This window comes from Arvicola amphibius, chromosome 10, assembly GCF_903992535.2.
Source record: "Arvicola amphibius chromosome 10, mArvAmp1.2, whole genome shotgun sequence".
NCBI lineage: Eukaryota > Metazoa > Chordata > Mammalia > Rodentia > Cricetidae > Arvicola > Arvicola amphibius.
Genome location: NC_052056.1, coordinates 39,666,891 through 39,693,893, shown reverse-complemented (window position 1 = coordinate 39,693,893; position 27,003 = coordinate 39,666,891). Strand labels below are relative to the sequence as shown.

Sequence of the window (27,003 nt, the reverse complement as noted above, 5' to 3'; positions counted from 1 at the left end):
CCTGTGCTCCTGCTACCATGCCTTTCTCACCATGATGGGACTGTGTCCTCTGACTCTGAGCCAAAATAAATCCTTCCTTACACACTTTTGTCAGATATTTTGTCATGGCGATAAGAAAAACAACTAATAAAGAAGAAAGCAGAAACAATACCTGGTGGCTCATACCTACAATCCCAGCACTTGGGTGCTAAGACAGAAGGACTACCAAGTCTGACAAGACAGGTCTACACAACAGGTCCAGACTAGGCAAAGCTGGCTAGCTAGTAAATTCTCTATCTAAAATACAAAACCAAGGCCAGTCTGGTCTACAAAACTGTTACACTAAGAAACCTACCTCAAAAATCCAAAATAGATGGTAGGTAGGTAGGTAGGTAGGTAGGTAGGTAGGTAGGTAGGTATAGGCAGATAAAATAAAACATAAAAACAAGTAAAACATAAGCCAATAGAGTCTCTGAAGCCACTGACATATTACAAACACTAGGGCCCAAATACTTGTGCATAAATCAACAACAGCAAAGATCAGTACAAAACCAACACAAATAAGGCGAGGTTAAAGTGCCACACTGCAGTGAGGAAAGGAATGGACTCCTGCAAACATCTGGAAGGAAAGAAAGGAGCTGATGTTTACTTAGAGAAATCTAGGAGGCAGATGGGACAGTAGCAAATTCTGTTCACAACGGCAGCAACTTAGAAAGCAGCATGCTAATAAAAATAATACTCATTGGTTAAAAAAAAATGAATGTAAGTCTAAAAGCCAGTGAGACACTATGACAACAAACTGGGTACAATTATATAAAGGCAACACCACAAGTAAAAGACATTTTAGTAACTCAGCTATTACAGCTCACCTTCAAAACCACATTTTAATAGGTTAGAGAGTATTTCACCTGATTCGCTATGGCTAACTCTGAGCTTTGAAACTGGACAACTGAATTTTTTCATTATATGGATAGGATGTTAAATAAGGGCCTTATCATTTCAGACACAAAAGGAGGTTCAGTTGAGTTTTAAAGAAATGGGATTATTATTTTAGTCTCCAGGAAACCTTGGTGGAAGTTATCCATTCATAAAACTAAGAATACTTCTTTCTGGATTTCTTAAAACTTGAGCTCCTCCCTCCATAACTTAAACTAGTCCTAAAGCTGTATGCGCTTTTCCCCAGGCATGGCATTTCACTGTCCTGGTCAGCTTCAACTGCAAACTTGATGCAGTTTAAAGTCACCCAAGTAGGGAATCTCAACTGAAGAACCGCCTGGGGGAGACTGGTCTGTGAGCATGTCTATGTTTCAGGAGGGCCCAGGCCACCATGGGTCGCAGCACTCCCTGGGCAGGTGGGCTGGTTAGGGTGGATGTGCCAGGGAGTCACAATGGCATGGCACTCTTTCACATTCCTGCTGGACTTCTTTGGCTGTGAATGAGTTTCCTGATCAGAAGAAATGCTGCGTGACACTACAGCAAGCAGGCCTGCCATCAGGTTCCCATCCTGACTTCCTCAATGACGGAATGTGCCCTAGAAGTGTGAGCCAAATAAACCCTTTCCTCACCCAAGGAGTTTTGGTCAGAATGTTTCATACAGTAACAGAAAGGAAACTGGATTATTCACATAATAAAAGAGGAAGGAATAATGATAAAATTATCACTCAAGTGGAAGAGGAATCATTCTTCTATTGTAATAGAGTTTATGACCTTTCCATTTAGGCAAAAGTACCTTCTGTTGCTCACCATTCTCTGACATCATAAAGAAGAGGAGAAAGATTAAAAGAATCGGGGACCTATCTGCTACATTTCTTTGGAATGTTGTTCATCCAAAGAGGAGAAAGATTAAAAGAATCGGGGACCTAACTGCTACATTTCTTTGGAATGTTGTTCATCCCTTAAACAAAATCATTTCAGTTGTATCTGGTCCCATCCACATTTCTTATAGTTTTATTTTTAACCCATTAGCTACAAATCAACCCCCACACAGAAAACATCAAAACAGAAACAGAATTTATCGTTTCAAAGAAGCAAACAAAGACCATAGTAAGCATCTATAGAAAGCTCCACAACAGGTGCTTCTTCCACGAGCTTTATTAATTTTTTTAATTTTTAAATGAGATTTATTTACTTATTTTTGGTTTTTCGAGGCAGGGTTTCTCTGTAGCTTTGGAGCCTGTCCTGGAAACTAGCTCTTGTAGAACAGGCTGGCCTCAAACTCACAGAGATCTGCCTGCCTCTGCCCCCCGAGTGCTGGGATTAAAGGCACACGCCACCACCGCCCAGCTCCACGAGCTTTATTAAACAACAACCAACTAGCTCAAAAACAGATGCTTCTTTCATTGGGCTTCTAAAAAAATATTTTTCTTATTTTTTTGAGATTATAGCATTTCCCCTTTCCTTTCCTTCCCTCCAAACCCTCCCATGTATCACTCTTACCTCTACTCCCTTTCAAATTCGTGGCTTCTTTTTCTTAATCACTGTTTCTTAAACACACGCATGCACACAGCTCAATCCACATAACGTAACTTGTGTACACACATACACATATACACACATACATACACATACATACATACTTTTGGGGGTGACCATATTGGTTGGATAACCAATTAAGTGTACTCTTCCCTGCGAAAGACTATTTCTCCAGCCCTCAGAATTCCTTAGTTGCCTACAGTTCTTTTTTAGGCTGAGGACTCCAGAGCTTTCCCCAGGGTTTCCTAAAAATGACATGAACAAGGACTACAGGAAGAGACATGCTCAGGAGGTATTAGTTGCTTTTTTACAGCTCAACACCAGAGGGCACCAAACTTCAACAATGAAGCTATGCAGGCTGCTAGTTTTGTTTAAAGCCACGGTAGAGTGCAGAAGCCATAATAAAAACATTACTCCTCTGCTTAAAATTCTGCAGCGGCTTTCTAACTCCCTAGCAGCACATTTCTATGGCCGACAGCCCTAGATTCCTCATTCCTGGTACACTCACATTCCATCAACTCCACCATTCACAACTACCAACCACACTGTAACTAAAACACACGGCAGACCTGACTTCAGTTAAACAGCTAAGCACTAGCCTTTTTCAATAGTATTCTTATGAAGCCTTTTCAGACAGCACCATCTCCAGTGGGAATCCAGCCTTTGCTTTTGAAGAATACTCAGCCATCTGAGGTAAACACCTCCCCCCCCCCCCATTGTTCCTGGTTGCTTCCTCCCAATCTCCCTTTGAATTCCTTCAGTGCAAGAACCTCTACATTCTGGGCCCAATACCGAGACAAAAATCCTTCACTGACTCAACAGATGTAGTTAAAGAGGTGAATACTTTGAAAGACTTTTTTAAAAGGCTATGTGGTGTGCTGGCTAGTTTTATGTTACCGTGACACAAGCTAGTGTCATGAAGGAATTCTCAATTCAGAAAACACCGCCATAAGACTAGCCTGTAGAGAAGTTTGTAGTGCATCTTTCCATGATTGATGCTTGATGTGGGAGGGCCCAGTCCACTGTGGGTGGTGCTACCCCTGGGCTGATGGTCCTGTGTGCTGTAAGAAAGCAGGCTGAGCAAGTCATGAGGTGCAAACCAGTAAGCAACACTCCTCCATGGCCTCTGCATCAGTCTCTGCCTCTATAGTCCTTCCTGCCCTGACTTCCCTCAGTGATGGAGTGTGATCCATGGGTTACATGTAACTTAAAAATAAACCACATCTTCATCCATTTACTCAGTGACGAACACTGATTCATTTTCAGGTTGATTCAAATCTTGGTTACTGCAAATGATGCTGCAATGAACATGGGAAAGTACAGCATCCACACACTCGAGTTTGGGGATACACACTTGAGGTAGAGAGGGCTTCATCATGTCGTAATTCAACTTTTAGCTCTTCTAAAGAACCTCCAAATATGTCTTCCATACCGTTGTACTAATTCACATTCCCACTAGCTGATAAGCGTTCTCTCTTCTCCACAGAAGTGTAAGTGAGGTAAAAGGGTTCCAACTTTATTCTTCTCTCTATATATCCAGTACTCCAAGTACTCCTGCCTCTGATGACTGTTTTCTCCTATTGAACTATCTTGGAATCCATGTCAAAAAAAAAGGTCAATTAGCTATAATATAGAGATTTATTTCTTATTGGGGTGCATTATGTGAAACTCCCAAATAATCAACAAAAATATCATATTGGGGAGAGAAAAGGTTCAGGGTACCAATAGTACTCTAAGTTCAAAAACAGAAAAACAATATTTCTTGACTTTCAATTATATCCCACTCATCTGCAACTGAACACTTAATCTTGAGACTAGGACATGAGTCTTCCAATTTATTCTTTATCAAAAGTATTTTAGCTATCATACTTGGGAACAAGTCCCTGTCCTCCCTTAAAAAGTTGACTATTCTGGGGCTACAGAGATGGCTCAGAGGTTCTGAACTGCTCTTCTGGATGTTCTGAGTTCAACTCCCAGCAACCACATGATTGCTCACACCTATCTGTAATAAGATCTGGTGCCCTCTTCTGGCAGGCATGTATGCAGACAGAACACTGTATACATAAAATAGATAAATCATTTTTTTAAAAAAAATTGACTCAAGATATCTTCTTCCCTGCTCCCATATCCGCCCTTCCTCTAGGTCCTTGGGCAGTAGAGGAGAGGGTGCCTGAACTGGCCTTGTCCCATAGTCATACTAATGAATATCTTGAATATCACCATAGAACCTTCATCTGGCGATGGATGGATATAGAGACAGAGACCCAATTGGAGCACTGGACTTAGCTCCCAAGGTCCAGTTGAAGAGCAGAAGGAGGGAGAAGATGAGCAAGGAAGTCAGGACCACGAGGGGTTTGATCCACCCACTGAGACAGTGTGCCTGAGCTAATGGGAGCTCACCAAAGCCAGCTGGACTGGGACTAAACGAGCATGGGGATCAAACTGGACTCTCTGAATGTGGCTGACAATGGGGGCAGACTGAGAAACCAATGATAATGGCACTGGATTTGTCTCTACTGCATGTACTGGCTTTTGAGGATCCTAGTCTGTTTGGACTCACACCTTTCTAGGCCTGGATGGAGAGGGGAGGGCCTTAGACATCCCACAGGGCAGGGTACCCTGCCCTCTCTTAGGACTGGAGGGGGAAGAGGAAGGGTCAATGGGGGAGTGGGAGGAGGAGAGAAAGTGGAAATTTTGAATGGTATTATTTATAAAGCAATAAAAAATAAATGTATCACAATATTAAAAAAATTGACTCATCTGTGAAAATGTAAACCACTGACATAAAAGTGGAAAACTGTTTGTCTGCTATATATTCACAGGAACCAAACATTTAAAAAATTTCTAGGCGAATCTCTGCGTGATTGGAGTAGTTAAGTAGGAAGGGAGTATTAAGTAGGAAGGGAGATGGGAAATATCTGGAAAACCCTGAATTAAACCAAAGCCCAAATAAACAGCAGTCCTGTTTCAGAAGTTCTAAAAGTACCACTCCTTTTAAGACACAGAATCTGTTTACAATGCCCAGTTCTTGTCTCAAAAATACTGAGCAGTATTTTGTACACTTTAAAGTCTTCTACAAGATCGCTTTGTGTTCTTATATGACTTCCACTACTTTTTTCTAATCTTTAAGAAAAAAAGCAGTATTGTTAATAAGGTTAAGGATTCAGTCTGAAATTAAAAAATGGCTACCAAAAAGTGGTCTCAGCTGCATAACCCAACTAAACACAGACTGAAAGATGACCAACCACTGGCCTTTTCAACTGCATCTGGACACAGTGACATTGAGCCTCTATTTTTCCTTATATTAAAAGGAAAAATTTTAATCATGAAATAGATCTTAAAATAATTTAATCATGGGGCTAGAGAGATGTCTCAGTGACCAACATCACTGGCTGCTCTTCTAGAGAATACAGGTTTGATTCCAGAACCCATGTGGCAGCTCACAATGATCTGTAACCCCAGTTTGAGGATCCAAGGGATCAAACACCTTCTTCTAGCTTCTGGGATCACTATGCACACAGGTAAGACACAACTATACAAGCAGGCAAAAAAAAAAAAAAAAATTCATATGGTAAACATAAACTAAATCTTAAAAAACCTAAATGTTTATTAATTATTATTTTAAAAACCTATTCTATACCACAGCAGGCTAAATAACTTACAATTCCTTTCTCCTTTTTTATTCCTATGTGTATACACGTGTACATGAAGGCCCAAGGTCAGCAATCATCCTTGGTCACTATTCCACAATATTCATTTACATAGGTTTCTGGTTTCTAAACCAGAGCTTGCATATATAGCTACTCTTCCCAAACAGCTTACTCTGAGCTCTCTTGGTAGAAACTGTCAGGCCCAGTCAACACTCACATGGGTTTCTGGGGACTCAAACTCTGGTCGGTCCTCATGTTTGTACATGTTTTCGCATCTGGATCATTTCCCCTCTGTTTAAATGTTGTTCTGTATTGGGTGTTTTTTTGGCATTTTTGGTTCAAAAGTATACCTCAACCATCTCACCTTGATTATTTCCACCAACTGATCCACACCACTGTCCCCAGGAAATATTGGTTGTCCTAGCAACAATTCAGCCAACACACAGCCTGCAGACCATACATCTGTAGAAAAAAAAAAAAAAAAAACGGGGGGAGGGTGGTTATAACACTATAATTTGAGGTGAAATCTATATTTTATTTTTATCACATAGCACTGGTTATATCCAAATGACAATAATTTAGTCAGAATCAGTGACAGTTTCATCCCACACATTGCTAACTTTAAAAATCTATACATATGCTTGAACCCTTTTTATTTTTTAACAAATGTGTATTTTTTTTATAAGTATTCATCTCTTACAGTATGTGTGTGTGTGTGTGTGTGTGTGTGTGTGAGTAAAGAAAGAGAGAGACAGAGAAACACACATAGAGAAACTAGAGCTGACTCACTATGTAAGCGCTAGTTTGGCTGGAATTCACAAGAGATCTACTTGCCTCTGGTTCCTGTATGCACATACAAATCTTACACAGCCTTGGGAACCAAGGTCAGGGCTGGAGAGACTGCTCATCCATCAAGAGCACTTTCTGCTCTTGACAAGAACCTCATTAGATCCCCAGCATCCAAATGATGGTTCACAACCATCCATAGTTCCAATTCTAAGAAATTCGACATCCTCTTCTGACCTCTACAGGCACTAAGTATGCATGTGTTATCTGTATACATATACAGGCACATACGTGTGTGTGTGTGTGTGTGTGTGTGTTATATATAAGCAAAACACTTTACACACATAAATTTTAAGAACTTTAAGAAGAAAGCATCTTAGATCTAAAAATGGGCCAAATCCATGCTTGTTGGGGTCCCAAAAGTCTTGGCTTACATAAATGGTCCATGTGTCAGATGATTTGATTGCAATTATTTTAGGTGAGCCTGGCACAACTCAATACAGTATCTTACATATAGGTATATATATTATAGATAACCAATATCAAACATTTGAATAAGACACTAATCAATTAGAATATTGAATGACATTCCCAAGGACAAAGGGTTAAATTTGCTCTTGAGGACCACTTAATTAATAAATATACTAAGAAAGTCACCTTCTATTCCTATAGTACTTTAGTAACATTTTATTTACTCCTCATAGTAACCATGAAAAGTAGGGAGAATTAGCCATCATCTTCATTTTACAGCTCAGAGAGAGGAGACCTGAAGTCAGTCTCAGCTTCCCAACCCCATGCATACACAATTAAAATATGAAATAAAATCATTTTGTCCCTTAAGTTTGATGGATTTTGTCTTGCTTTTCAGATCCAGAGGATCATGGTCTTTGTGCTGATACAGCAAATATACTAGAGCAGGTAAGACAGGTTAATGAAGATTTCAACTGTCTCTAATCCTTGTATCACTAGATATCTCCAGTGAAACTTTTAATCTACCAGTGGGTGTAGCTGAACTAATGAGTTAAGCTGACCAAAAATTAAGTAATGCATACAGTAGAAATTCAAAAAATATTACTGCTCTATCAATTACAGTATTAACATTTTAAAAGTAACATTATTAATTAATCAATTATCTAACTAGGTATCAGGCTCAGAAGTAAATATTTCAGGAGAACTAGAAAACTAATACAGGACCCACGAGATAGCTCAGGAGATAAAAATTCTTGCATTGCATGGCTGAAGGCCTGAGTCTGATCCACAGAACCTACATAAGGACAGAGGTGAGCAGACTCCAAAGTTGTCCTCTGACCTCCGCGTGCATGCCATGGCATGCATCTTCCTGCCATTCATCCCTGCTTCATTAATCTTTAAAAAACTTAATAAAAGAGCTATAGTACTTATACTTCATTTGAAACTTTAAGTTCAAAACAAATGCATTAACCAACTACAATACAAAATAATACTTTTATAATTTGAATGCTAAAAAACACAGAAATAGAAAAATACACGTTAAATTCTAAAAGGTTAATTTTAGTTAAATTTAGTTCTACATATCTGTGCAAAAATATATTGCAGCCATGCCCTTTCCCTGTTGGAGAAACTCTTAAGAATCAGGGCACAATGACCAGTTATAAGCACTATATTTGGGTTTTGTACTCACCTATACTAGAGGTATAATCAGTGGCTCCAAAGATCAACTCTGGTGCCCTATAGTACCGAGAACAGATATATGAAACATTGGGTTCTCCTCGGACCAGCTGCTTTGCACTAATGAAAAAAACAGAAATAAAAAGCAATCTTTAAATCCATACATCAAAGAAACGAGCATTTCACACAGCACATTTACCTACGCCTCAGAAGAGTGCAATAATGCAACAACACACTTGTAACTGTTTACAAGGAAAGAAATACGCACTCTCATCAAAAAAGCAGTGATTTTTAAAGGAAGCATTTGTCAGGTGTTACCTAAAGAACAAAGAGATTAAAAATTACAAAAGGATACACATTTTGAATTTTTTTTTGGTTCCCTGTTTCTGAAATATAAAAATAGTTGCCAGGCACAGTGGTGCAATCCCAGCACTCAGGAGGCAGAGACAGTTGAATCTCTGTGAGATGGAAGCCAGCCTCATCTGCAGTGAGACTTCTTGGTCAGCTAAAGCTACACAGGGAAACCCCATCTCATATATAATAATTAAAATATAAAGATAAGGGGCAAGAAATTTAAAGAGTGAGACTAGATCAGAATAGATGAATGTATCAATACCCTTCACCTACATGCTTTTTTAAAAAGGGTAAGAAACTGCCCACTGCTTTTAAATTGGACTTCTGACTCAGGGTGACCAATTCAAGGTTTGCACAACCAAACTATCCATGCTTTTATATTCTAGTCGGTTTGCTAACTGTCTAAACACCTGTTACTAAACAAACTGCAAAAAGGCATTCAACTTCAGGGGGAAACGACTCAGAACCTATAAATTCTATCTCTGCTTACATATTATTGCAATTTTGCTCCTAAAGTACTCTATAGTATATAGACTTAAACACTGACGTGAACTACAGATGACCCCACTCCAAATCAGCAAGCTGACCTACGAGATACACTGTCACAGGAGATAAATACACACAAAATCAAAGCAGAAAATATCCCAGCTAAAGGTACAGGAAAGCAAAGACACAGCCAGGAGAAATGGTCCTTCAACCTAATGTCTAGGCTTCCTTCCCCCAATTTACTTTTAGTCAATGATGATGATAAACTTGTTTTCCTTTCATTAGCAGTTTCAAAATTTAACCTTCTCAGGCCCACATAAAACAACCACTTGATACAACAAGAATGTTTTCAGCCATCAGAAAATCAAGACACTTAGGACTTTTCTATCTTCAGAAGTACACTTTGGGAGCTTAGAATATAGCTCCTTGATAAAAGTAGCTGCCTAGGATGTAGAATTTAAACTCCAGCTCCCAAACAAATAGCAGGACATGCCCTAAGTCCCATGCCTTAAGTCCCAGCACACCATTGGGAGGCAAAGGCAGTGAGTTTCCAGGACAGACAGGGCTACAGAGAGACTCTGTCTCAAAACCAAAATAAACAAGGCCCACTTTTAATTGACAAACAGATTCTCAAATATTGTAAGAAATTTCACAATAAGTCAAAATTATATAACTGACAGCTTTTACAGCCTGGATATTCTACCCCCTCAATACTGATGAAGTTAATTTTTTCTTTTGCAAGTGAGAGGTTTTGACTCTCTAACTTCTGACCTCAGCGATTCTGGTCCTTAGACATTCCATCCCTTCCTGCTACTACCAGGCCTTTCTTCACCTAGTAAAAAATTATTAAGGAGAACATAAGACTGTTCAACTAAGTTTCTGCCACCCTAGTACCTAAGAGCATAGAGTGTCTCCAAAGTCCTACCTCAGAGTTGGTATGAATGGGCTAGTTCCACACCTGTGTAGGTTCCTTCTCCAACTTAACAGAACAAAGCCACTTTACATCCCAAGAGAATCCCAGTGCCAACAGTGCTCTGACAGTACTTAGCAGCCGCTTTCCACAGTGAGGCACTTCACAAGTAACAAGCCCTAACTGATCCAGGCAGCTTTTCCTACGTGAAATACGCTGTGGGGCTCCGTTCCAACCATCAAATGTGAGTGTTAGATGCTTATTTTCAGAGAGCCACAGCCTGCAGAGTGAGATACTGGGAGGGTTTATAATCAGAAAATTGCAAACAGGGATGTTTGAACAAGGTGCAGAATGAGAGGAAGAACCAACTTACTGACAGAGCAGATTTGTTCACTTTCTTCCAGAATCTCCCTGCACCCAGGGAAAATATATCTGTTGTTAAACCCACAATTCACTCTGCGGTTTGGTGTAAAGTCTTTATAAAAGACGTAGAAGTGTGGGTCAATATATAATTGGTGGTGCTGAACTGAAAAAGAAGAATTTCTAACAAGGATGGAAAAAAATTAGACAGGAGAAAATCCAAGGTATAAAGACAGATGTTTCGGAACAAAAGGGAGAGTTGTGCTGGTGGCTGTCAGAGAGTATGTGATGCTCTATCCTCCCATGGACACAGGCTTGACTGCATGTGGGGAGGCTCACAGCCACTGACTACCAAGAGCAAAAGCATCGAGTGTTTCTACAAGAAACAGTGTATGATCAAAAAATCGGTTTAAGAAATCAAACTAAATACGGTTTCTCGATGTTGTACCTCACTTCTACATTGAGGTTAAAGTGAAGTTAAAAGGATGTGTGTGTGTGTGTGTGTGTGTATATATATATAACTTAAAAATTTTTATTTGTAATGAAAATGGAGCATGTATACACACACATTACATAATTTCAAGCAGTACTAAAGATGAATAAGTATGCAAGTTTCTTGAGTACATAATAATCTGAAAAATGTCCCATCCCACAAGAAATCATGTCTGGGACATTACATATTAACTTAGAAATAAGCCATGCTCAGGCATTCGTGTGTTTTACACCACACTCACGCCCAGTACTGTTCAAACCAAAGCATTCTACCCTGTAGTACTAATGGGGCAGCAGTTCTCTGTTTGCACGGGTTTACCATGTGGCTTAGGTCAGCCTCAAACATCTTAGTCTGCCGAGCACTCGGGTTATCAGCAGGTGTCCCCACAGACATCAGCTTGAATGTCTGTACTCCTGTGGAGGTCAGGGGACAACCTGCAGGACCGCATCAGTTCCAGGGATCAAGCACAAGTTGTCAGTCTTGAGTGCAAATGCCTTTCCCAAGCGAGCCATCTCGCCGGCCCCTGACTTTTCTCCGTTAATACTTCCTAGATGTCATTCCTTTCCAGTTCAGACAGCTCCCTCATGTTTTCCTCAGTGCCATGTAGAACACTGTATTTGTATATATCATAATTTGTTTAGATATCGCTACTAGATATTAATAAACAATTATTATTTTAAAAATCTCTAAACATACTTAATCTCTCAACCTGTATAAGGAAATAATCCTCAAAAGTTACATGTTAGATGAAAGGTACACAAATTTATTATTATACAAATTATCAAAACCTTTCCTTGAGAATGGATTGCTGGGCCTAGACTACCACTGTAATATACTGAAGAGAGTGTGAGGAAAGGGGAAGCGAGTGAGAAAACTAGCTTACCTTCCAAAGTCACAGAGTTTTAATACAGCTGTATCAGGATCCAACAAGAGGTTCTGTGGTTTAATATCTCGATGGCAGATTCCAAAGGAATGGATATAGGCTAAACTTCTGAACAGCTGATACATATACAACTGGAATAAATAACAGACATTAATTTAATATGTCTGGTTTCAAACAACGCTGAATCATTATGCAGTAAATGAATAACATTCTTGGCAGACTTGGAAAATGCTGATGATTATTAGTACAGTTTTCCCCAAACAAGTTTTATGCTATTTCTATATCAATTAGGAAATCAAAGTATCATAAAACATGTATTTATGCTATTCTTTAGTAATTTAGAAAAGGATCCAGGCATGGTGGCATACAACTGAGGCAGGGAAAGTCCAAGTTTAAGGCCTACCTGGGCAACTCAGTGAGACCGTATCTCAAATTAAAATGTACAGAGGCCTGGGGACATAGCTAAGCAGCAGAGAACTTGGTAAAGAGGCCTGGGGACGTAGCTAAGCAGCAGAGAACTTGGTAAAGAGGCCTGGGGATGTAGCTAAGCAGCAGAGAACTTGCTAGGCAGGCACCAAGTCCGGGGCTTAATCCCCTTCACCCACTTTAACATCCCACCTCAAGACAGCTGGATAGATTTTTTTACTTAAAACACAGATGAAGAGCTCAGAGAGAGACCATAAAAGCCATAGGGGTGACAGATAGCAGCTTTTAGATCAGAAGCCAGGCTCATTATTCTTTCTAGTATCTCAGGTTATAAAAGCATAGTGTCATATTTTGTATAATTTATCTTTCTGAAATGTTAGCTTTTTTTTTTTTTTTTTTTTGTCTTTCTGAAATCATTAATCGAGGCCTAGGAAAACTCACAGGTAGAGTAAGAAATCTAATCAACTGCCTATTGAGACATCAGTAACTCCACTAGTAGGTAGTATTATCATCTTTTAGAATAATGTAGATTTCCAATGCCATTTAATAACAGAGGCCAGGGGATCTCCGAGTTCAAAGCCAGCTTGGTCTACAGAGTAATCTTCAGGACAGCCAGGGCTGCACAGAAAAACCTTGTCTTGGAAATCCCAAACAAACAGATGCCACTGACACTCTGATGGTAAATCATTTGTTTGTTTGTTTGTTTTGAGACAGGGTTTCGCTGTAGTATTAGAGCCTGTCCTGGAACTAGACCAGAGCTGGCCTCGAACTCACAGAGAGATCTGCCTGCCTCAGCCTCCTGAGTGCTGGAATTAAAAGCATGTGCCACCACCGCCCGGCTAATGGTAAATCTTAATTGCTAGCTTGATGGTACTTAGAATAACCACGTCTGTAAGGGCATTTCTAGACTGAGAAGGGAAACCATCTGGATGTGGGCTACATTACTCAATGGCGAAGTTCCTGAACTGCATACAAGAAGGGGCGCTCACGCCCGCACCGCATATCATCTGAACGTGAGGGCTGCCTCATGCGCTCCCACGTTGATGCACCTTATCCTTCAGAACTATTAGGTCACATGCACTTCCTTCCTTGAGTTCCCTTTCTCTGTTACATTGCCAGAGCAACCAGAGAAATATCTTTATTGTTTTAAAGCTTTGAAAAATATACCAATGTAGCACCTTCAATATTCTATTTATTTCAAGACCAACCTTGTGATTCATTCTTTTTCTTCTTTCCTTCCTCCCTCCTTCCTTATGTATTTACTTACTTATCTGTAATCTCTCCCAGGACAGACTCCGGCTTTCTACAAGCTGGCCTTCATCCTGTCAGCCCCTCTTACTCCAGACTGCCAAGACTGTAGACACGTGTCCCTTATCCAGTCAGGCTCACTTTAAATCTTTCTACATGCTTACTTTATGAGCTCTACTCCCAGTTAACACAAAGGAAATCACTGCTGTAATGATTCAAATCAGAGACAGTAGCGTCTAATTTAAAAAACAAACAACATACAAAAACAATAGATTGCTGGTGGTGGCACTTGCCTTTAATCCCAGCACTCAGGAGGCAGAGGCAGGTGGGTCTCTGTGACTTCAAGTCCAGCCTGGACTACAGAGTGAGTTCCAGAACAGCCTAAGGCTACACAGAGAAACCCTGTCTCCGTTAAAGCCTGACCATAAAATGATTTTTTAAAGATCCCTGTGAGGAGAGGAGCCCCTTTAGCAGCCCGGTTTCCTCTTTAGTATATATACTATTCTTAACTTCAAGTCAATTATGTACCCTTTCCCACCCCTACCCCGAGCTTTAAATTATTTTCAGTTGAAGATGGCAGTGTTAGGAATATTACTCCAAGACAGCTCTATGTCAAGTGTGGGATAAAATAAGTTAGTAATTATATTGCTGTCATTAAGAAAAAGAAAAGAAAATTCAAACAACTCCTAGTTGATGGCACAGATAATATGTCTCTAACTAGATTCAGTAATTCACAGTTTTAACCCCAGCACTCAGGAAGATGAATGAAGCAAGAGGATTGCTACAAATATCAAAACTTCCAAGCTAATCTGAGCTACAGATAAGATCCTGTTCATCCCTCCCCTACCTCACTCCAAAAGAGAGGAAAAATATGTTTCTAATCATCTACCACAACTGTAATTAGGATTCTACTAGATAAATTACTAGCTACTTTGAAATTAGTTCATATTTTAATAACACTAATATTATTACTTAGTATTAAATACCAAAAACTAAATAATATCTGTTTATGTTTAAAACTGACAAGTTTAAATTTCTACAATTGTAGTAAATATAATAAATATGTCCACAAATAGTAATAAAGCATTAAAATGAATATACTAATAACTATAAATTTACTTAGTAGGTTCCTGCTGTGCTGTGTGGTACAATGAAGACATCTAAAACTAAAATGTTACGGGGCTGGGAGATATCTCGCTGGATTAGAGCATTTGCTGCACACACACGAAAACCTGAGTTTGGATCTCTGGAACCTGTGTAAAAAGTTGGGACTAGTTGCACTTGGCTGTGACCCCAGCACTGTGTGGAAAGGGAGACCCAGGCGAGCCCACACCATGAGCTTCTTTCTGTAAGGTTCAGTAAGAGATCTTCTCAAGGCAAAGGTGGGAGGCTATGGAGGAGAAAGCACGACCTCCTCCTCCAGCCTTGTGCCTCACCCCATACCACACACACACAAGGTGTTATGGCTAACTGTGAAAGTATCTGTATTTTATCAGATTATCTATTCCAATTAATGTATCTCATGTGCATGTGCCTCCAACAGGATGTGTGAGATAGGGCACACAAAACCTAGCACGCGTGTGCAGGCCTAGACGACAGCTTCCTAGAGTTGGTTCTCTTCCACCTCCATGTAGGACCCAGGATAGAACCCGAGTGACCAGTCTTGCACAGCAAGCACTTCTATCCTGGTGGAGTAATGAAAACTTTACAAAGGACTCCATGCCTCAAAACCAAGTAAAAACCTAACAAAATCTAGTTTGCTGCTTTGCTGGAGTAAATGCAGTATCAACAGAGTTGAAACAAATCCAATATTCTGCATAGCTCGTATCAAATGTTTTGCAAACTGGAAGCTGTTACATTGTTACATACCTTGACATAGATCACAGGGAGTGTCTGTTTGGCTCGACTATAGTGTCTGGCAACTCTGTACACTGTTTCCGGAACAAAGTCCAGCACCAGATTAAGGTAGACCTCATCTTTCTGAAAGAGAATGAAAGAACAAAACAACACAAAACAAAAACAGATTAGAGACTGATCTGAAGCATTCAAATTAGAGTATATTCTCCATATATCCATTCATTTTAAAGAAAAGTTTCATGTGGATAATTTTAATTACAGAAAATTACTTTTGAATATAATCAGACCTGTAAAAATGCATTTACCACACTTTATAATCCCAGTATTGTTAAGATTCCCATCATAGTGCCTATGCATATATTTGGATAGTTTATCACATCATAACTTTTACTATTTTCTAGGCTGAAAAACCAATGTCTCCCATCCTATCAGGAAAGACAGCTTGATGGCAGTGTTGAGTCGAAAGCTAAGAAACCAGGCTGCGAGCCCTGGCACTGCTGCTGATTGGTGTGTGTATGTCACAGTCTGTCCCAGTCTCAGTTTCTTCAGTTCATATGAAAGGCTGGGGCAGGTATTCTTTGAAATGTGTTGGTCTCCACACAAGTGTTTTTGTTTGTGTGACAGTCTAAAATTTGTAGAACAATCACTAATACATGCAACAAAACTTACAGCAATGAGATCATACTCACAAGCTTATTAATGGTCTGGGGTGTCAGTTTCTCTTTTTAGTAGCATAAAGACAGCAGCTCAATGTTAGTCAAGATAGAAAAAAGAAAACAAAGCACTAGCCACACCCTGTTCTCTGAACAACACCAGTTAGGTAAACTGAGGCAGAAAATGGTGCTGAGTGGTGACACTGCAGACCAATGTTCACAACTCTCCTGACTAACCCAGGGGAACGGCTTCAGTGTCAGGTTTGTGGGGTCTCTCCTACAGGTCCATGCTGCTACAGAAGGCGTCCCTCCTGTAGGTAAAAGGTGGATGCAGGTATAAAATTACCCAGATGTAACACATTCCTCTACTCCTCCTCTTTTCAACTAAGATAAAATGTAATGTCTATTATCTTTCTTTAAAAGACTTTATTCATTTAGTTTTTTATGTATACAGTGTTCTGCCTCCATGTCTACCTGCACACCAGAAGGGGGCACCAGATCTCATAGATGGTGTTGAGCCACCATGTCATTGCTAGGAATTGAACTCAGGACTTCTGGAAGCGCAGCCAGTGCTCTTAACCTCTGAGTCATCTCTCCAGCCCTGTTCTTAGCTTTTTAAATGAAGTATAAAAATAGCAGAGAAAAAAAACTATATTCAAGATATGAATTCATGCATCCCACAGAGCTCAAGAAACACCTTTTTGTTATCTCTCCCTTCGGTGGTCTTCCTCCTTCGGAAACCACCTGAAATACTAAGGTTTGTCACTCTCACCAGGACAGGGGTAAGCAAGCAAGGGCTCCAACCTGCCGACTATAAACAATCTTTAACTACAACACAGCTATACCCACAATTAAACACTGCCTATTGCTGTTTGGGGCTAAAATGACAAGAGTTAAATATCGTGACAGTGACGGGATCTTGCAATGTGTGTTTTTTATAACCCTGGTGGTATTTATCTTTATGTACAGTTTAGCCTAAACTCAAATGCAACATGGCTACAAAGAAACCTCAATTGTGCTGAGGGATCTCATATTAAAATCATGATCAATAAATTAAATTGGAGTTGAGGGGTGAGGTAGATTCTATCCTGCTTCTAATACTTAAAATCACTACTAAGAATTTTGGGTTCTGGCTAGGTGTGGTATACATGCCTTTAAACCCAGCAAGCGGATCTCTGGGAGGCCAAGCCAGCTAGAGAAACAGTGAACCCCTGCATTCAAAGAAGGAAAGATGGGGTTCTCGGTTCAAAAGAGAGTAGGCAATGGGGAAGAGACAAAAAGCAGTTAATTTATTAATTGACCAGATAGCCCTCAAGTTTGTTTTTAAAACTGGTGGTGGGGAAAGGAAGGTAAAAGTTGGCAGGCAGTGACGCAAGGCCAGGCCAGCCAATGAAAGATCACTGCTGTGCTCCTTGTACTGTTTTTAATGCTTAAACAAGATTGAAATACATTTTTATATTAAGAAGATAAAGGTGAAATTATAAAGGAAAACTGGTAAAATAAGGTTCTACAACAGTGGTTCTCAACCTGTGGGCCAAGACCCTTTGGGTTCATTTGTAATGATGAAAATACATCCTGAATATCAGTTATTTGCACTACAATTCACAACAGTAGCAAGATTACAGTCATGAAGTAACAACAAAAATAATTTTATGGTTGGGGGTCACCACAGCAGGAGAAACTGTAATAAATGGCCAAAGCATGAGAATGGTTGAGAACCACTGGTCTAGAACACAGGAAATGAAAAAAAGAACACAGAGGAGTAAAACAGTATAGTAAAATTTCAAAATGCTCTGAAGTCTGAAACATTTTGAGTACCAACATGACATTGAAAACATATCGTCTCATAGAAAAGGCTGGTCACAGGTGGGCAGGTGAGTAGGATGGTGTGTGTTCTCCAGCCACTGAGGAAGATGGTGCTGAAAGACTAGAATTCAGGGTTTCCAGGCCAGGCCGGGAAGCACACATAGCAAGAAACAGAAGGAGAGGGAGAGCTGGCTTAGTGGTTCAGAGCACGTGTTCTTGGCTTTATTCTCAGCACCCACACGGCAGCTAACAACTGCCCAAGGAGGTCCAATGCCCCCTTCTGGCCTTCCAAGCTCCAAACACATCTAAGTGGTGCACAGCAGACACATATGCAGGAAAACACCCACATACATAAAATAAAATTTAAATTAAAAAACGTAGAAAACTAAACTAAAACTAAATACCACCAGCAAACAACAACAACATCATAAAAGCATAGAAAACAAGAATGTACTGAAGTTTTGATAAAGTTAACGTCAGACTGTGCTTGAGGCACATGTGAAACGCAAGCGCATTTCGTGTTTAGACTCTGAGGCCAGTCTCAAGACACCACACTATGTGATATTCCAAAGTCTTTAAAACTTCAAAACCCAACATCCCTGATCCCAAAGCTTGAATGAGAGAAACTCAACCTGCATAAACAGGACCCTGGCTCAGTGCACCTCAGAACTTAGAAGGGCTGTTAACACATGAAAACCTTTATCTAAAGGACTGTGGACCAGACAAATGGCTAGACAGTGGTTAAGTGGTTAAGAGCACTTGCTGCTCTTGCAAAGGACCTGGATTAATTCCTAGCACCCATATGGTGGCTCATAAACTCTATAACCCCACTTCTGGAAGATCCAAAAGATATGCATACACTTACAGTGTAAAATAAAAAGCATCTCGAAAGAAACTTAAAAATAAAAGATTCCCTGTCTCGAAAAACCAAAAAAAAAAAAAAAAAAAAAAAAAAAAAAAAAAAAAAAAAAAAAAAAAAAAAAGATTACTAAACTCAAGGGTTCCTGATTCTAAAAGTATTTGACAAAGTTTATCATGATACACTTATGAGCAACTCAGGAATGAGGAGAGTATTTGCTAATGAATCGCACCAGGAAGGAAGAACACAAAAACTAAGGATGAATGCTGAATGCTCAGTGGAGGCTTCTAGCTGTAAGGTTCCAAGTCTGTCCTTCATAAGCGCAATGGTTGAGATCAGGGTTTTTCTGCTTTTTTTTTCCTCTCTCTCTTGAAGATAGCAAAATTGGGGGTTTCAATGCTTACTTTTTATTATACTATTGGGATCGCTAATGTTCCCCACTGACTCATGTACTGCATGGTACTGGGAGACAGAAACTTTAGGAAGTGGACTAAGACGGAGGAAGCAGGTCACGGAGGAGTACCTTCAAAGGGCACACCTTGTCCCTACTCCTTTGCATGCTGCTGCTCATTATCAATGCATGCAGTCCCTGGCCCAGAGTCTCACTGCAGGACACTTCTAGCATTGCTGAGAAGTCCAAAGCCAGTCTCCTGAGTCTCAAACCAAACCGTCAGCTATGAGCTCTGTAAAATCAAAACTAAGTTACATACTTTGACAACACAATAGTGGGACAGACAGGATTAACATCCCTGTTGCAAGTGAGAAGAACAGTAGAAAACCAAATCTAAACATGCCCTAGGATTCCCATTCCCCAGTCCTTCCTTCCGCCAAACCTTTTCACAATGCTATTTCAGGTTGTGGAAAGCCTCACAACTGACAGCCTGAAAATACTGCTGCCATCAGTGAAAACCTCTTAAGTTGTGAGTTGAAATAATTTACTATAAACTGTTTTCCTCAGACATTTTTGTCATGCCAGTGTTTTGAAAGCTGACTAACACTGTGTATGAGTCCATTTATTAGAATTTGAAGAAACAAATGTATAGTCCGACTGTGTGATATGGTGAGGAGCAATGGGTGGCGCTTCAGTTTGAGACTTAACTAGATATATTCATAAACAATTCCCAAAGTGCGCTAACTAAAGACAAGCATCAGCAGGAACCTGGTGGTTAGCCTGTAGTATCTCATTTTACCCAGCCACCTAAAACTGACATCACCAGGAAGAATAGCTGAAAATGGAAGACCAAGTTCGGACTGTCAGGCTCTAACAGGCCAGATTGATCTACTGAACTCTTAACATGAAAGTTAACCAAATGGAAAGCCTTATAATGAAAATTCAGAGCATCAATATACAAAGACAGACCAGATGAAACCAAGATCAAACCTGATAGTCACCTGGAAAGTAAATGGCAGGTGTGACTGACAGAGCTGAGCAGGAATCAACAAGACACTTCTAATCAAACACACAGGACTGAGCAGAAGTGCTATGCTCTGGTCAAGAAAGGTAAGTCCACTCTGCTCTGCACAGTTCAGGCCTCGTTACAAGTACTGGCAAAAGTCCCTTTTTAGGCAGCATGGTTCAACAAAGTAGAATGCATCAAAGATAGGTAAATAAAATCATGTCTACTAGAGGGCCAATACTCCAATTTATTATACTATGAGAAATGTGGAGTTTAAATAAAGGTTTTTGTTTTGATGCTTTAATATACATTAAGTAACATGAAGTGAGATGTTCAACCCAGAACACAGGTGGAGAAAAGTGACATTTCACAGTCTCAGTGACTCTTCATTTGGTGGTTTCTGTATAGATTGCTCAGGTAACTCATATTTATGACAGTATTTCACAAAGAAGGAAGGCCCAGGGTTCCGCACTTCTGGCTTCTGGAACCTCAAAACAACCTCCTTTTAATTGCCAGAAAATTCAGGAATTGGATGTAAATTTAAAGCTAATGACAAAAATACAACACAGAAAGAATATGGCTTCAAATGCAGGTGCACAAGTCACCAATCCCAGAGCTGCTGCCGAGCTTCCACTGGCCTGAGGACCAAAACTGCAGGATTCTGTTAGAGCATCTCCTACACAAAGTGGATCTTACTAAGAAACTGTACCCGCTTACATAATGTGAGATTTATGGAGCCTTGGTCTCCACAGTGGCTCAGTTTCCCAGTTCAACGTTGCTCCCTCATCACTGACTATTCGGTCCTCTCTGGATGCCGTGTCTAAGCCACACAACTCGAACATTTAAATGCTACAGTTTAATACCACCTAGCAGCAGTGGCAGCGGTGGCAGCAGAGACAGACTCCAGTTATCACTGTAAAACAGACAGAATTAAGATGCTTCTGTCCCCAGTTGACTGATGAGGTCAAGGAAAGAAAACTGCTTTAGGACAAAGCTTTAAATAGACACAATATCACTCTAAAATGTTCACTGGGAAGCAAAGCAGTGCATCAGAGTTTAGTGATAAGACATCCAACCCAGCATCATGGCAGCCCTGCACTCTCAGAACTGGTGATGGAATTTTAGGTAGCAAATACTTGTAAGCAGTTGTCTTTCCCCTGATGGGTTACAGGGCTAGCACAAGACAGGCAATAGAGCAACAGTAAGGATTGATGGACAATCTTTTTGTTTGGGAAGCTGTGCAAAAGATGCCAAAGGGAAGGAAGGCATTGTAGTTTGAATGAGCAATGTCCCCCACAGGCTGTGTGTTTGCACACTTGGTCTCCAGCTGGGACACAGTTAGGGAAGTGAAGTTACGGAACCTTTAGGAGGCGGAGTGCTGGTGGAGAAAGGACCTTCACCAGAAGCACAGCTGGAGGCCAAGTAGCCTCAGCCCAGTTTCTGGTCTCTCTGTATGGAGATAAAATGCAATCCCTTTTCCTCCTATTCCTGGGCATCCTGGACAGTTTCTCCTTTAAAACTGAAGTCAAAACAAACTGTTTCTCCCCTATGTTGTTTCTGCTAGGGTACTCTACAACAGCACAGAAAATAAACTAACACAGAAGGTAAGCATCTAACAAAAAACCAAAACCAAACAAACAAAAGACAAACATCTAAAACTAAGTATCAAAATTACCAAAACTTTCTTATGGGGAGAAATTAACTTACAAGTAAACCTTGAAGGATGGAGCAGCTCTAAGACATTAAGAAAGGGCAAACCGCAAAACCCAGGAGGAGCCAGCGAGAATCTCTGAGTATTTGAGGTTAGCCTGGTCTACATAGCTAGAGAAACCAGTCTCAAAAGGGGCGGGGGGAGACAATTTGATTACATACAAATACAAAAATTGTGCTTAGAACCAAAGCAAAACACACAAACCATGCCCCCATCCCACCCCAAATGATCATTTTGAAGAAAGGGATCCCTACTATACACGACAAAGGACCAAATAATTCATTTTTATTTAATGGATTGCCTTACAGACAATAAGAAATATAAACATCAAAACTGAAGAAAAATACTCGGCTTCACTCATCCTTACAGTAACAAAATAAGGATATAACAAGCTATAATTTTTTACTTCTCAAATGAGAAAGAAAAATTCAATTTGAGAAAGGTAGGAACTAGAAAAGGTCCCTTTGGAATCTGCATGGCCACATGCCCTGCTAAGTCTGACCATGGAACCTTGTGAGAAGTCAGTGAGTTAATACACTCAAGAAAAAGTGAAGCTACACAGAAGCAGCTGGGACTTACCAATGCCATTTCTTGGAACCATCCACTTAAACTATTGTGTACCTGTGTGTGGTCCCTTAAATATGGTCAAGCTGACGTATTTATGAGGAGCAAGGAATTAAGAATAATCCACATGCCTTATGTCTTAGCTTTCTGCCACTGGCATAAGCCTACCATCAAAGCAACTTGAGGAGAGATGAGTGGGTTTCTGCTTACAACTCTCAGGTCACACTCCATCACTGAGGGAAGTCAGGGCAGAACTCAAGGCAGGGAATGGGAGGAAGACTGCTTACTGGCTTGCTCAGTTTTTCTCACACACTCCAGGACTAGAGTTAGCACCACATGCAATGGACTGGCTCTCCTACAGCAACCTTCAATCAAGAAATTGTCCTACATTTTTGTAGTCCCCGAACTCCCTTGGAGACTGGACCTCTCATAGTGCAGGCTAGCCTTGAACCCTCAAGCTTAGACCAGGATGTCCTTGAACTCCTCCTCTTTCTGCCTCAGCTATCTGAAAGCTAAGGCTACAGATGTGTGCTATCATGTACTTTTGTGTTTATACCTAGATATTTATATAATATCAACAAAATGAAAATGTAAGAATCCAAACCAGGTAGTTGGAAAGGAATGAAGACCTTAGAGATGAGTGTATATCTAAGACCGCATGTATAAAATCTTAGGGATCCTATTGCTTTGATAAAACACCAACACTAAAAGCAATGGGGTGGGGAGGTATTTCAGCTTACAACTTCAAAGGTTGCACTCCACTGCTGTGGGAGTCAGGGCAGGACTCAAAAGTCAGAGCCTGATGCAGAGACCATGGAGAGATGTGGCTTCTTCTGCCTGCTTTCTGTACAGCAAACGACTCCTTGCCCAGGTTTAAAACTGCCCACAGTGGGCTAGGCCCTCCCACATCAAACAGTAATTAAGAAATGCCTCACGGACTTGCCAACAGGCCAAACTTAGGGAGGCATTTTCTCAATGGAAACTCTCTTCCCAAATGACTCCAGCTTGTGTCAAACTGACTAAAATTAGCCAATACATATGGTTATTAACTATAAAAAAAACGAGTAAATTCTGATCACACTAGACTGACTTTCCCAGTAACAAAGCTTACAACACTGTCATATTCCTAGAGGCACAGTTACAGCTAAATATTTTATAAAGAAGAAAAATCTTGGAAATACTTTACAGATCATAATACATTAAAAGAAAATGTTCATATCATTTTCTTTGATAATTTAAAATATTTTGGTATGTTTTATAATATGTTAGTATAGGCTTCTAATTTATTGTGCTTGCTGTTTTAAAATGATGCAGCCACGATATCACTGTAGTACAGCCTGGAGCCACCACAGCTGGAAGCGTCTATTTGTTCATCTTTTATACCCAGCAAAGCAATTTCTCAAAATAGGACTAGAGCAAGTGTAGAAGGAAGTCTAGGAGTCAGGAAGGGACAGGAAGGGCAGAAGACTTCTGGGACAGCAGATTTTGTATCTCAGGAGATTTTGTTCCTTTCATATAAACACCTAACTGGTAACATAATTAGTATATAGAAACTGATCTAAGGGCATACATCAAAAGAAAAAAAGGTTAAATTCTGATAAACCTTGGTAAGACAGCTATGACTGGCTGTGACAGCAGAGTCACAATGCACTGCTGACGAGATAAAGAACTATACATCCAGCGTAGTGGCAAGAGCAGCCTGTAGAGCATCAGGTATGGATAAAAGGATCAACTCACCAAGATGTAACAGTTCCACATGTATATACAAGCAAAGGACAAAGCCACAAACATAGAAAGGACTGCTGGAAACTGTGATACACCACCCGTCATAATGAAAAGAACTCGAGCACTGCAGACCAAGTGAACTGAACACGTCACCCTACACAGCAACTCACATTCTCCCCAAGCAGGTGCGGGGCATTACACAGGACAGACCACAGTAAGCCACAAAACGGTGTTCAGTAAGTTGAAAAGGAGATAAATCTTATGAAATACCTTCTCCAGCCACAATGGATAGTAGCCATCAAAGACAGAAGGAGGGTTGGCGAGATGGCTCAGCTGGTAAGGAAGGTGCTTGCCACCAAGTCTGATGACCTGAGTTCAATCCTGGAATACACGGTGGAGAGAACTGACTCCCACAAGTTGTTCTCTGACCTCTACACTCAGGCTGTGGTACATACAAGCGCGCACGCGCACACATACACACACCTCTCACACACTCGCCACCCCACCCTACCCCATCTTGAGACTTATAGAAAAAAGAAAACTAAATGTAAGGAAATTTTAAATATTTAAATAGAGATAAATAAAATAGAGCATCGACAACCACAGAATGAACAAACAAATTGGGTTGGGGGAGAGGATGGGTGTGCACGCATGTGCGCGTGTGGAGGCCAGGACAGCCTCAGGTGTTATTCCTTAGGAGCCATTTGCAGGTCTCTCGCTGGCCTGGAACTTACCTAGCAGTCCAGTCTAACTGGCCAGGGAACCTCAAGAACCCATCTGTGTGTGTTCAACTACAGATGTGTCACTACATCAATGTGGATTGGGGGACTAACTCTGGTCCTTGCAAGCACTCCCCAATCTAAGCTTTATTGTTTTTCCTAATTGGAAAAATTAAAACAGCTAAAGTAACAAAGAAAAAAAGAAAAGAGTAACTAAAAATTAAAAACAAGCAAATAAATAAATAATGGCGGGGCAGTGGTGGCGCACACCTTTAACCCCAGCAGAGGCAGGCAAATCTCTGAGTTCAAGGCCAGCCTGGTCTACAGAGTGAGTTCCAGATGTGGAAACCCTGCCTGGAAATACCCCAACCCCTACCCCCAAAAGAAAGTTATGGCAAACAATGAATTTAATGCTATCAAATAAGATAGTCTGCATGAAATGGAGCACTTCTCTTGAAGCATAAAAATTACTAAATTAACTCAAGATCAATTAATAAACTTCTAACACAAGACTGAATAATTGAAGACCCCCCAACAAGATAAATTTCAGAACCAGATGAGTTCAACAGTAAATTCTGAAAACCATCTGTAGAAGAAATTAACAGCAGTACAAAACTCTTTTTCTAAAAGCAAAAGAGGAAACTGAGTGTAGTTTCATGTACCTGTAGCACGCTACAGTAGGCGAGGCAGGAGATCACTTAGCCCGTGTGTTTTGAGACCAGGAAAACTCTAGCTCAAAAGAAGGAAAGGGAGAAAAGTTTAAATACAGAAGAGAACAAGCATTTCTTAGCTCAATGAGGTCAATATATCCTAATTCCAAAGCCCAGGTTTAAAACAAATAAAGAAGACAAAAACAGAACAACAGCAACAAACCACAAGAAAACTACAAACCAGTATTCTCTATATAAATGCAAAATTCCTCAACAAAATATGAGAAAAATAATGTCCAAATTTAAAGGATTATATACCATAACCAACTGAGATTACCTTGGGAATTCAAAAGTGATTCAACATAAGAAAATCAATGTAATATGCCATTAGTGGTAAATAGGATCATCACAACTATCGAAAAAGTTATTTAATAAAACTAATCTCTGCTTCAAGATAACATTAAGAAGTTCACAAAATAGTTATGATAGTTAAACAACATTGCAAATGTAACTCATGTTTTTAAATTATACACTTAAAGGACCAGTGCAATGGCTCCGCATGTAACTGCATGCAGACAAGCCTGACAACCTGTGTCCAATCCTGGAGAACCACACATGAGAGAAGAGACTATTAGTTCCTACAAATGCACCTCCACACATGTGCCATGGCACCCCTACATCCAATACACACAATAAATAAATGTAATAAAAACACAATTTTTAAATGGCAGCAAATTTTGTTACATGTATTTTTAAGGCATCACAGTGGATGGGGAGAAGCACAATTATTTCTATTTGTTGATAATAAGGAATTACAAATTTTAAAATTGCAAAAATTTCACTTAAAAGATACTGGAAATGAAGTTCAGTAAGGGTACAATAACTATCTCAAAAAACAAAAAGAAAACAATTACTTTAAAAATAACATAAAATGGGGATAGAGAGAGATCCTCAGTGTTTAAGAGCATTTGCTGCTCTTGCTGAGGACCCACAAGGTGGTTCTCAAGCATCCATGATAACTCAGTCCAGATGATACGACACCATCTTCTCCTGACTGACTGACTTTGGAACAAGGCAACCATGTATTGCACATACATGCACATAGGTAAAAGCACTCACATGCATAAAATTAAATTAAATAAAATTTTAAAAACAATATAAAATAGCCAGGCAGTAGTGATGCACACCTTTAATCAAAGCACTCAGGAGGTAAGAGGCAGGCAGATCTCTGTGAGTTTGAGGTTAGCCCGATGTACAAAGCCAAGTTCTAGGACAGCCAGGGCTGTTACACAGAGAAAAACCTGTCTTAAAAACAAACAAAAAACCTTCACCACCACCACCAACACCTGCTGCTGCTGCTACTACCAC

The 27,003-nt window shown here is 40.1% G+C and overlaps 1 protein-coding gene across 1 annotated transcript in view; it reads right to left on the bottom strand.

The window, feature by feature from the left end:
* The window catches only part of Gsk3b (glycogen synthase kinase 3 beta), a 145,260-nt gene that overhangs the window by 48,494 nt on the left and 69,763 nt on the right, over positions 1-27,003 (bottom strand). The window contains 4 exon segments of the mRNA XM_042055808.1: positions 6,466-6,563; positions 8,548-8,654; positions 12,021-12,151; positions 15,564-15,674. Of these exon segments, the coding sequence (XP_041911742.1) occupies positions 6,466-6,563; positions 8,548-8,654; positions 12,021-12,151; positions 15,564-15,674 (447 nt within the window).